This window comes from Rhinatrema bivittatum, chromosome 3, assembly GCF_901001135.1.
Source record: "Rhinatrema bivittatum chromosome 3, aRhiBiv1.1, whole genome shotgun sequence".
Classification (NCBI taxonomy): domain Eukaryota; kingdom Metazoa; phylum Chordata; class Amphibia; order Gymnophiona; family Rhinatrematidae; genus Rhinatrema; species Rhinatrema bivittatum.
The window spans coordinates 453362193-453375314 of NC_042617.1; the positions used below are offsets into that span (position 1 = coordinate 453362193).

Consider the following 13122-nt stretch of genomic DNA (forward strand, 5'->3'; position numbering starts at 1 on the left):
TGGACTTTTTGCAGCCTGTGTTGAATAAAGGATTGGCCTTAATTCCTTAAAGGTGCAAGTTGCAGCTCTTACCCGTTTCAGGGGCCAGGAGAATGGTGGTTCATTTTCATCTCACCCTGATGTGATCCATTTTTTGAAGAGAGTAAAGCATCTTAGGCCTTCCTTGAGGTTACTGGTCTCCTTGTGGAGTCTTAACTTGGTGCTGCCCTATGTTCTGACCACTGTGTAGCCTTTTCCTTGTGGTTGTTGACCTTGAAGACTGTGTTCCTGGTGGCTGTATGTTCAGTGTGTCAAATTTCTGATCTGCAGGCCTTGTCTTGCTGGGAGCAGTTTCTTCGGGTGACACCGGGGGCATTACAGCTGCATACTGTTCCATCTTTCTTGCTCAAGGTAGTCTCGGACTTTCATTTGAATCCATCTCCTTGCCTTCTCTGGATAAAGTCAGGGATGCAGAGGAATATTACCTCTTGCACTCCTTGGATGTAAAGAGACTTGTCATGCAGTATCTGGAGATTTCTGAACCTTTTTGAAAGAAGGATCGCCTGTTTGTTCTCCATGGCAGGAGTAAGCAGGGCGCTCCGACTTCGTGGGCTACCATAACTTGCTGGATTAAGGAGGTAATCACAGTTGCATATGTGGATGCTGAAAAGTCGTTGCCTATTCAAGTTTGGGCTCAATCCACTAGGGCATAGGCAGTGTCATGGGCGGAGGTTAGTTTGTTGTTTCCCCTCGATATCTGCCAAGTTGCAACGTGATCCTCCTTACACACATTTTTCCAGGTTTTATCATCTGGATGTGCAGGCCCAGGAGGATAGACCATGGACAGCCTCCAACCCTGTTGGGAAGTAGCTTTGGTACATCCCAATGGTCCTGAGACCATCTGTCCACACGCTAGGAAATGGAGAAATTACTTACTTGATAATTTTGTTTTCCTTATTGTAAACAGATGGACTCAGTTTCCCGCCCTTGACTGCTGCATGAGAGTGTCAATAGTCCTCCTGTGGGGCTCTGGATCCCAAGGGATTACTGGTAAGTGTTCATCCAGTCCCTAGCTTGGGGTACCTAGATTCTTGAGTTCAGTGTTTATGGTTGGTTGGGTACAGTTCTGGTTATCTGTTTATAATCATGTTTTAATCAAGTTTTTTGCTAGTCTGTCCACAGTTGCTTATGAAGAGAATATTGCTAGGCTGGGACCTTTGCAAGGCTATATATACTGTGATGTCAGCTTGCTCTGTCTCGATCTGCTGGCAGGGGAGCATAAACCCACTGGTCCTGAGTCCATCTGTCTACACTAAGGAAAACAAAATGATCAGATAAGTAATTTATCCAATATACTGTCAATGTAGTTTATAGAGAGATTCCCTAAGTTTCTGTATGCTTTCTGTTAAGTAATTAACAAAATAAATCATTATTTATCTTTTTCACTTTTGTTCAATTTTGAACTTTATAGCTGTTATAGACCAGACAACCTGAGCAACACCTGGCAGTTTTCGCTAGTTCTTAATAAAATGTGAAATCTTATTTTGATGTTTCTTTGCTTTTCATTTTCATGTAGGTGCCACTTTGTGTGTAATTTGTCAGGATCGCAATGCTCTCCGTCAAACAGTGGTCCGACTAGAACTAGAAGATGAATGGCAGTTCCGACTAAGGGATGAATTTCAAACTGCCAATTCCAAAGAAGATAAGCCACTTTTCTTCTTGACAGGACGACATGTTTAAAAGAACAAATGATGCCACTTCATTTGTAGCTAGTGAGAAAGAGACTGCATTGTCCATTAGAGAGACTGGTCTGTACGAGTTCAGTAACATTGCAACATTTTTTATGTAATCTCGGGGGTGAGGGTTCATGATACTTTGTAAAGGACCGACAAAAACAATGTTGTAAGATGTACATTTTCTAGTTCCCACAGGCCTTTTTTTCAAGTATAACTGTAGAGCTGGAGAAAGAAATGAATATCTAGAGAATGCTTTAGAATGAAAATCCCCAATAAGTGTATGTAGAGGAAATTGAATTAGCACTTAGAAACAATTAGATGACCCTTAGTCACTGCAGATGTAGGAATTATTCTCAACAGGCTGTTAAGATAACGACACATTAAGACTGAGAACAGAAGGTACTAGAGCAGGGGTTGAAACTATTTATTGTAAAGTGCCAAAAAACCTGCAACATTTTCTAAGGAGACCTTGATGTGCCAACTATTGCCTGAGGGTGGTTGCCTGTGCGGCAAAAGCATTGTTATTTTTAGGTGAAGCAATGTCAGTTCCAACCCCAGTGAAAATCAGCAGCAGGTAGGGGATGGGGGTTCCGAAAATCTGGACTCCAACAAAATTGTGTTACATGCAGGAACCTTCCAACCCCTGACAAAAAGTGACTGCGGTGCTGCATGACTGCCCTTCTGTCTGGCACACAGCTCTTTCCTATATATCGGCACCACAGACATTTTCAAAACTCCTGAGATGGCAGTTTTGATGTATCCCAGCATTATCACAGCTGGCCCATGAATATTGAAAATGACTGTGGTGTCAGCATATGGGAACAAGTGGAACGCTAGCAGGAAGGGCTTGGTGTCACATGTGCCAGGGATTGCTGACCCCTATGTGAGAAGTTTCTATAATGAATCACGAATAACACAGCACTTCTATCAAACAGCACTTCTCTCAACCAGGACATTCAGTCCTCCCTCAGAGGGTTCAAAAACCAAGAAATAAATGTGTCACAGGCTAAGACCTGTGACACAAAGACTCCCCCCAGTGCACATTCAGAATTCCTTTTCTGCATTGGAAACTGACAGTATTCCAGACATGGAAACTGAAGTAGTATCAAAAATAAAAAATGTCTCAAAATATTACCAAACATCAAAACAGAAAAACTCCTTCTGTTGGGGGACTTTTATCAGGGACATATTCTTCCAGGTTCCTCAGCTGGCAGTAACACAAACCAGATTCTCAGTGCAATCAAAGAAGAAAGTGAGGAATACAAAATCGATGTTATTCATCTGGGGACAAATGACCTTGCTAGAAACAGTATTCAGGCAGTACAAAAAAGATTTCCAGGTTCTGGGGAAACTGCTTCTGCACATAGAGAAGACTATTGCCTGATCAGAATTGTTATCTGTTCACAAAACATAGAAATGATAGCAGAAAAGGACCAATGGTCCATCCAGTCTGCCCAGCAAGCTTCCCATGGTAGTATCTGCCATACCGTGCAGGTTACCCCCATGTATCAGTCAGTGCCGCATGACGTATATGTGCTCCTAATTTTAAGCGGCTACACGAGCAAACATAAATCGTGTATCTTCTTTAAGAATTTGTCGGCTTTAATGCACACAGGTAAGCAGATTTTAAAACATGTACACGTGAACAAAATAGTTTGACCAGTGAGTCCACCAATTTGCCCAGTCTACATCTATGTCATCCAGACCCCTCTGCTTCTTCAGCCTGCACTCCTCCCTGTTTACCCAGACCCCTCAACCAGTGGTTTTTGGCCTAAAACACATTTTCTTCAGATTTACACTTCACCAAGAAGAGAAGTAAATATGCATGGCTAACAGCCATCGCACTAGGGAGAAAATAGAATTGGAATGCCGTCCCCCGACAAATATAGGAAATAATATAGGAAATAGGTGTAGAAATTAACAAAATGAATCAGCTCAATAGTCTGTTCCTAAGGAAAAGGGCCAAAAAGGAAGCCAAGAAAAGCAGCAAGTCAAGAGAAAGCTATGAGCATAAATGTGCATAGTCCAGGTAATAAAATTCCATATCTGCAGGCCCTAATGTTGGAGGTGGACTTGCATATTGTTGCTGTTACAGCGCCATGACTGCAGTAGAGTAGACACACCTGAAAGAATAGAGAGAATGAGAAGCGATTTAAGAAAACTCGAATAGTAGATGAAGGTTTGGTAGCTAGGATTCAGTACCAAGAAGTGCAGAGTCATGCATTTTGGGTACAGAAATCCAAAGGGGGTATATGTGATGGGGGATGAAAGTCTGTTGTGCATGGAATAGGAAAGACACCTTAGGGTGATAATGTTTGACAATCTGAAGGGAGCGAAGCAATGTGACAAGGCAGTGGCTCAGGCAGGAGATATAGAATTTTAAGTACCTGAAAGGAACTAATGATGCACAGGACTCAAACCTTTTCCAATGGAAAGAAAGCTGTAGAACCTAGGAGTCATGATATGAAACTCGAATAACATCAGGAAATATTTATTCACAGAAAGGGTAGTGGATGCATGAAATGCCCTCCTGGAAGAGATAGTGAAAACAAGAACAGTAATGGAATTCAAAAGGGCATGGGTTAAAAACAGAGGATCCCTTGTGGCTAAAGGATGGAAATGAAGAAAAAGGGTAACTTATGTTAACTTGAGTAACCTGCAAGGAACGGCAGTCACTACTTGTAACAGAAGGCATGGGGGTAACCTGCACGGAGTTGTAGTTACTATCCTAAAAAAAAAAAACAAAAACCGAAAAGAAACCTGCTGGGCTGATTGAATGTGTCTTCTTCTGCAGACATGTACTATATTGCTATGTTATTTATACTTGTCCTAAAAGGCAACTTTTTAAATGGGCATTTTAACTGAAATATATTCATCCTTTAGGTGCCAAAAATAAAAGTCTCAACTAACTAAGACACTGGATTCACGGCTTACTGTGGGAAATGTAATGGCCTGGTAAGATATGTCCCAGCAATCCTGACCGGGGTTTATTTGTGCTTCCTACTAGTTTATTTCTGTTTATATTCTATCTCAGGTTGTGGGGATAGCACCACCAAGTTGCCAGGGGCCAGATATTCAGGAAGACTAAGAAAGCTTGAAAGTAATTAAACTGACTGTAATCTACATGCATTCAGGGCTGGATTAAGGGGGCAGGGGGGGGGAGGTGGAACGTATGATCTCTCCTGCCCAAATCCTCTTCTCAGGGCATCTCTTCTCTCTCCTTAGCTCTAAGTTTGGGCTGCTGCAGCAGCAGAAGATATAGAAAAATCAAGGTAGGGCCTTCAGCAGCACTCTCACGCTGATAGACCCTCTCCTCCTGCATGAACTTCCTGTTACCAAGTAAACTCATGCAGGGGGGGCAAAGCACTGTCAGATCAGTCAGTGCAAGAGAGCTTCTGAAAGCCCTGTACTTACTTTTCTTTATATTCCTTGCACTGACCGGAGCCTGCACCACCGGAGGAGGCAAACAGCGGCGTGGCAGAAGATTTGGATTTAGACGTAGTCAGCGGAAGCGATGCTCTGGGGCCTGTAAGAATTTGGTTTCGAGGGTAGTTGCCTATGTTGCCTGTGCCTAAATTTGGGCCTGCATGTATTAATAAATGCACTTCGTTCAGTGTTGAGCCTCAGTCCTGGGACACTGCAGGAGACTAACTCCTTGTGCACTCAGCCCCAATTAGCTCTTATTTTATTTAGTGCCCTGTTTGAAGAATTCTAATACCTCCAGTAATTAAGATTCTGCTGTTCTTTTTTTTTTTTTCTCTCATCTATTTCTCACTCATGTGGAGTCTGTGGTCCTAGCCATCTTCTGCTTTGCTAGCGAGTGAAGAGCAGCTCTCTTGCTTGAGTCACAGGCCTCAACATCCAAGTGAACTGTAATGATTCACATCTTTTTTTCAGTCGACTTCCAGGCTTTTCTCCCACCTGTATTTCTATTAATTTCCTACTGATGTAACTTTCATCTATTCTTTCTATTGTATCCAAACCCCAATCTCAGCTATTGTCAACCTTTTCCTAAAACTTCATACCTGATCGTATCACTTTGTATCACCCCAAGCTTCCAGCATAGTCTCCTTATCTGTCACACCCATTTCTTAATCTTTCTTTCTCATTTCCCAGTACTCTGTTCCATAGACTAGTGCTGATGTTATCATCATTTTATACACTTTTCATTTTAACCAGGCCAGGAATCCCTTTTCGCAAGTAAAAACCACTTACTTCTCCCCACCTTCACCATCTCCAGTAACAGATCTGCTTGTATTTATTATTGACCTTAGATATCTAAACTCCTCAACTGTCTGCAATTTCATCTTTCAAATTTTTATGCATTCCATCTCTTCTGTTTCATCACTCAGTTTTTCTACTGTACACTCTGTCTTAATTCTCCTGATTTTTAGTCCTTCTCTTTTCATACATCATATTCATCTTTCATGATATTTCTCTACTTCTTCCCTGCTTTCTGCACTTAGCAGTGTCATTAGCAAGTAGCATGCACCATGAGGGTTCCCTCCAAATAGCCTTCATGAGCATATTCAGTATCAATACGAAGAAGAGAAGTGACTTAGGACTGACCAATGCCTTACTTCAGTTGGAAAGTTTGTAAATCTCCAGTATACATTTCTTTCTAATGTACCTTCAGAGCAGTTCTTGGATCATCCTGTCATACACCTTTTCAAGATCAACAGCACTGTGTGTCGGTTCTTTTATTCTCTATACTCCAGCAAGGTTTCCATTACAAAAATTGTGTTTATGGTTGACCTTCCATGACAGAATCTCAGTTGGTTTCTACTGATCATTATCAAGTTCCTTATCCTTCAGATTCCTCTTCCGCAGCTTCACTGCATAACTGATCAGGGTGATTCCTCTGTAATTATTCTGCTAATTTTGAAATTACCTGGAAAGCTTGCAGGTCCCTTGATAATTTAGGCTGTCATGGAAGCACCTGCATGTACTGTCCCATTCTTGCTGCTATCCCTTTCTCCTACTGTGAAACAGCACACATACTTTTGGCTGTAAAAGGGAAGGCAGTTTTCAATCTGCAGAATTTTCTCAGATAACTGCTTATTTAACCAGGGAAATTCCTTTGAAAACTACCCTCTAATAGGTGCTAATTTATTTTTCTCTGGACACTTCCTGAGGGCCACTGTTGTGGGAATTCCCACTTTACATACATTTCTGGGTATAAAACTTTCCTGCTCCAGCTCTACAATCAGACTTGAAAAAGAACTCTGTGAGGTCTCAAAAGCTCATGTACATTTTCGCTGGTGGTCCCTCAAAAGTATCACAACCTATAAAGCCTAGTTTTCTCCATGACCAATACAGTATTATTAGAATTGTACATTAGAGCATTTTTTATATGAATTTTAATACAGAGTCATCAATCCCAGGCCGTTATGAAGCATTTCTATTAGAATGTTTTCCCATCTGACTTGTGCAGATTGGAAAAGTAGAAGGTGAAAAAAAAATCCTCTGCATTTCTCATATCATATTCCATATTAAGGGATCTATGCAATAAAACCCATGCGAATACAAGTTTAGTGTGTGTGGCACCAAAAATGTAACGTACATTTTAAAACCCCAATGCAATAAGATTTAGCATGGGAGCAGTACAAAATGTCTCCAATAGCATGCTCATGATATTATTATTCACAGAAATCTGAAAATGCATTAGCTAAATAATGTGAATAAGTTTCTTGCTGACAAGAAGTGAAATAGAGTGATCATGCTGTTAGAGCCAATAAAATGACTACCAAGGAGCATATGTGGGAATATAGAGACATGAATATAGAGACATGAAAGACCAATAATATTTATTATAACCCTGGTGAATAGAAAAAGCCAGAATTAGAATCTACAGTGAGCCACTTCCACACAGAAATTTATTTATGCCTAGTTACCAGCAAAATAGGATTATGTCTCACTCAAAGTCAGCTGGTTCCCCACTTTGGTCAGAAGCAAAGAAAACAGGAATACAACTGCTTAGGTCTAGTTTGTTGCTGTTTTAGATACTTCTGCTCTTCTGTGTTGTTGATGCCAAACATGAGGAGGAATTTTTGGCTTTGTCAACTTCTTTATAGTCTTTGCACACAGATGGATGTAATTCCATATATGATCTCTGTACATGTAGATCTGAAGTTTTTTCCTTTTCCAATTATTGTTGCAATTACAAGTAGAGACCTTTTTCTTCAGTGCTTGGTTGAGCCGGTTCTCTAGCCTAGTTATCTCTTGCAGGAAACAGGGTGAAGAGATATCTCTGCAGGCATATGTTTGAGAACCATCTCTTGCTTGAGAATATAATGTTCTTGAGTTAATTATGTAGATTGTTAGCATGTTGCAAGGAGTATCTTTTTTTGCCGATGGTTATTAGATCCCCATGTTCCATGCCAAAGCTAACAACTTTGTTACTGGGCTTAATTTCTTTATCTTCTGTGCAGAAGTAACTGCCTTCATGATGTCATGCAGAGGTGTTTCTGCATACTGTCAAACAGCAGGAAAGAGGCTGAAAATCCTTAAGCAGACAAACTAGGCATCACTACTAATAATAAGTTGATGCACATGTCTACCCCAGCACTATACCAACCTTAACATTGTAACACCGAGCATAATCATTTCTCTTTTGCTCCCCCTGCTTTCTTCCAAAGGGTATGCCTGGTAAAAGAGGGTTGTTTAAGCACTGAGGAAAGAAGTGTGAGAACTACTAGATTCAAGCAGATGAGTTGAAAGGAGACCAGAGTTCTAGGAGAGAAGAAAACTTACATGAGTATATGTTTATAACCATATGTCTTCTGTGTCAGTAACAGTCTTCAAAGAGTAGTATAAGTGGGTGTATTTGAAAAGAGAAGGGAGCATGGAAGAGGGTGCCTCATGGAGGAATATGGCCAATCTGTTTTACAGGCCGATGTAATACCAATGTGCTAAAAACATGCGTCCAAATTGGACGTACTTCTTTTTAATGCACACACAATCACCTTTCCTGGGCACTCGGTGCAATAGGCTAAGGAGCTGCCGTGCTAAAAAGGATGCTCTAGGGATAAATTGTGCGTCCCTGACTCGTCCATGGCATTGGGTGCCCAGGAGAAGTGGCTGTATGTGGGTTATGAAAACGGAAGCTCAATTTTATGAGCGTCCGTTTTCCCAACCTGTGCACAGCCACGGGCTAGTAAAATGGATGCTCGTTAATTGAGCATCTGTTTCCTAACCTGACTTTTTTTTTTTTACATTACTCCTTTTTTTTGGTTCATTCAACTTAATATCGCCATGATATTAAGTCAGCGGAACTACAGAAAAGCACATATTAATTTTTTATCATAAAAAACAATATGGGGTGTTGTAGGCTAATTGTCTAATTGCAATGTCCAGTACTTCAAGTATAGAAAGAATCCAAACTTTAGTTTTAACTAAATATAGTACCATTTTGATATTGTGTTCACAATAATTGTTTTTTTATATTTTTTTATATGCAATTAAAATCTCGCTCTCAAGCTTATATCATTTCTATATCTATCCTACCAGCGTCACATTTTTCTCTATAGTTCCCAATTGCATCCGGCTAAAAGGAAAGACCACAATACTGGAACAGGCTTAACGTGCCTTTATGTCAGAGTAGTTTTCAATTACGTCCAGCATGCCTTACTTGTTTCTTTCCTACAGCCCCCTAGAAAAACAATGACCAATCAGTTGCTTTGTTTAACCCCTGGGGGATGATAGTGTCCCAATTATAAATAAATCACTGCTCCAGCTGGAGCAATTTTGTGTCATGGTCCCCTCCTCTTGATGAACGTTGTGGTTGGATTAATCCTGCTACTCTCACTTATTCTATGTGAATATGAAATCCAATGTGCTACAACTGGAGCTGCTATCCTTTCACTTCAGATATAGCTTAAATGTTGTGTCTGGATGCTGCAATGTGTGCAACAAGATTTTTCGAGGACAAGAACTCAGGTTGCCTGGACGATAACCGTTTAGGTTTCGACAGCATTTGTCTTGTAGTTCAGAGGGAATCATTTACACGTTATGGTGCCCTTGTGGTCTAGTGTACATTGGGAAGACAACTCTAATGCTGAAAACATGAGTTCAAGAACATTTAAGCTGTATGTATCCCAAGTGAAGGATGGCGGCTTCAGTTGTGGTACATTAGATTGCATTTTCACATAAAATAGAAGTGAGAGGAGTAGGATTAGTCCAACCACAACATTCATCAAGAGGAGGGGACCATGACACAAAATTGCTCCAACTGGAACAGTGATTCATTTATAATTGGGACACTATAATCCCCCGGGGGTTAAACATTGATTGGTCATTGTTTTTCTAGAAGGCTGTAGGAAAGAAACAAGTAAGGCATGCTGGACGTAATTGAAAACTACTCTGACAAAGGCACGTTAAGCCTGTTACAGTATTGGGGGGTCTTTCCTTTTAGCCAGGTCCAATTGGGAACTCTAGAGAAAAATGTGACTCTGGTAGGAGGGTAGAATGTAGGACTTGACATAGCAGCACAATTAAGCTCTATTCAGCGGTATGGTTTTCACTTTAGTAGGACATGATGGAGAACTATATAAAGACACGCGACCTCAGTTTTGAGGGCAGAGTGTGATTGGTCCGATATCGTATAAAAATTCACGTAAGAGAGTTGACACTGCCTATTCACACAAAATAGCAGCCACATGAATGAAGAACGCCAAATATAAGTAAGTTTTTAAGAAATTGTATGTCTAACTGAAGTTTGGGATTGCTAATTATGAAACGATTACTGCTTACATATTTAGTTCTCTCCAGCCCCTGAAGCAGGTGTAAGGTGTCAAAATGCTGTCAGAGTCTGGCATAGGCCACCATAGGAGGATATAATGAGTGAGAAGTTTACAGAGAAATATTAGTCTCAACCAAAAGGGTAAGTGGAAAGCATCATTATCCCCTGTGATGTGAGAGTTCCTTCATTAAGAGAGTATTGTTCTTGTTATATAAAAATGACAGAAGCTTGAGAGCGAGATTTAATTGCATATAAAAAATATAAGAAACCAAATAATTATTGCTAATACAATATCAAAACGGTACTAGATTTAGTTACAACCTAAAGTTTGGTTTGTTTTTATACTTGAAGTACTGGACGTTGCAGTTAGACAATTAATCTACAATACCCCGTATTGGTTTTCATGTTATAGGGACAGGGGGCATCGTGAAGAGGCTTATTGGATGTTATAGTGCACATTTATTCTTTACATAAGGGGGTAATGGTTGATAGCCTCATCAATATGATATTTACATGTGATGAGCGCTATTAGCTATGTGCTGGTTTGGATGCGCTAATCTCCTTATTTTCATAAGGGGTTATGGACGCGCATCCAAAATTCATGTCCAACCATGGGTTAACCTGTGCACTAGCCTGAACGCATGGTATTGCATCGGCCTGTTTGTGATTAGTCAGGTATGGGGCTGTTGTACATTCACAGGTCTGTCTACAGCCCTCATGATCTACTGTCAAATCTCAAAACACATAGCTCAGAGTTAACTATTTGCAGTAAAGAGCAACTTTTTTCCACACATTAGTGTTCACGCTTATGGCTTTCAGTTCCTGTCCTGAGACACTTGTTAGTTATCTGCAGGCTGGCCCAATTCGCCATGACTGTAAATAGTGCCGGTGCGAGGTGATGTCATGATGATGTCATATTCCTTCATATTCTCCTCCACGAGTGCCCACATCGCCAGAGCTCCCTTACCTCACCGACCACTGCATCCCAACACATGAGTCCTACAGTTTCAAATCTGCCACCACGACTCTTTTGTGTTAAAAAGAATACCGCCCTCACATCCAGCGACGGCGCCCTGCGTGACTGCCTAGTCTGCCTAATGCCTCGCATTGGCCCTGACCGTAAAGAACCTATCGTAATCCCCAACTGCTCATAGCAGATTCAGAATCCTTAACCAAAGACTGTGGGCATATCTAGCTCTGGGTGAGCCTCCTCTCCTAGATCCCCACCTTTAAAGGCTGTGCTCACCCCGTTTAAGAGACATGCTGTAATTAGCCTCAGTTTGGTCTCCTAATTATTTATTACCATACCCTTCTGAGGCTACTATATCCATCCTATTTGGTTCTCTGCCATGAATCTCCACACTATATTTCGCAGCAGCCCTGTGCTTTCTGTTCCTTCTGGCTTTACAGTCCTATAGCCAACTCTTGTTCAGTTTTTCTTCCTACCTTTAGAGCTCATTTGGTTTTTTGGACATTCTGACTGTCCTGTCTCTTCAGACTGCTTCTGTTTGTGTGAAACACCTGTTTCATAACAGGCAACCACAAATACTGTTTAGGTTATAACTTCAGAATGCCTGCCATGGTCTTTTAGCTGACTAACTCCATCAAGGAGAGCAGTGATCATCATGCCAATATCTTTGGAGGCTGTCTGTTTATAAACCACTATGAAACCTCTGTGCCTTGCATATTGAAGTGTGGAGCAATGCTTGAAGAGGCTCTGTGATATGTTTTTTATTTATGGATATTTGATATTCTGCCTTTTCCCAAAATTGGTCTCAAGGCAGATTACAGTAGTTTAAATGAACAGAGGCATTTGAACAGCTTACAATCAGAATCACAATTTACGATTAGAGTAGTATTGGGATCCAGCACTGTTTTGTTCGAGAAGACATTTTTGTGGTTTGAACAGGGGTAAGTTTTGTAAGAATTCCTAAAACAATATGCTCTGCCTGTGATTTGGTTTGGCAAAGAGAAGTGTGGTCAAATGTATTCTTCTTCAGAGGACCATGGGTATGGTTTTACAGTACCGTCTCCCATAAGTAGCTTTCATTTTTCAGGCTTTTAGTTTGCAGTTCACTGAGCCCTCTCAGTAGCATATGTTAGCAAGTTAACACCTGGTCCAAGGCATTTCAGGTCATTCGTAAGCACTTGTAAATAGTGTGTGGGAAGAGCATACCATGCTATTTACCTTGCACATGCAAAACCTTCATTTGCATATGCCTTTCCTTTATTTATATGTGCAGACATGCTAATTTTAGTGTACAGTTTCTGATGTCTTTCTGGACCAGTTTAAATGCAAATTGAGGCTTTATTACATAGCATAATTTTAGAGAGCACAAGGCGGCCTTACCATGCATGTTAAAGTTTATTGCATAGATCCCTAAATGTTATCTCAAACAAGCAGGATGTGATAATCTAAGGATTTATTTCTTTTCTAGTCAAAAGGATATAGGGTTGAATTGGTATACATAATGAAAATTTAATTAAACTATTGCATAAAAAGATAAATATTCGCATGGGCCTAAATTCTGGGAACATTCAGGCTGTTTCTTTTTTCTCATGCTGCAAAAAAGATATTCAAACTGGTTCAGGGACTATCCAACCCTATCCCACAAAGATTTACATAATTCATTGCACACCTTCAAATTTTGAGGAATAAAGACCATT

The 13122-nt window shown here is 40.6% G+C and overlaps 1 protein-coding gene across 1 annotated transcript in view; it reads left to right on the plus strand.

Moving 5' to 3' along the window:
- The window catches only part of GREB1 (growth regulating estrogen receptor binding 1), a 607716-nt gene extending 598798 nt beyond the window's left edge, over positions 1-8918 (plus strand). Inside the window, 1 exon segment of the mRNA XM_029595920.1 lies at positions 1556-8918. Within this exon segment, the coding sequence (XP_029451780.1) occupies positions 1556-1719 (164 nt within the window). The 3' untranslated portion in view covers positions 1720-8918.
- The last annotated feature ends 4204 nt before the right edge of the window (positions 8919-13122 follow it).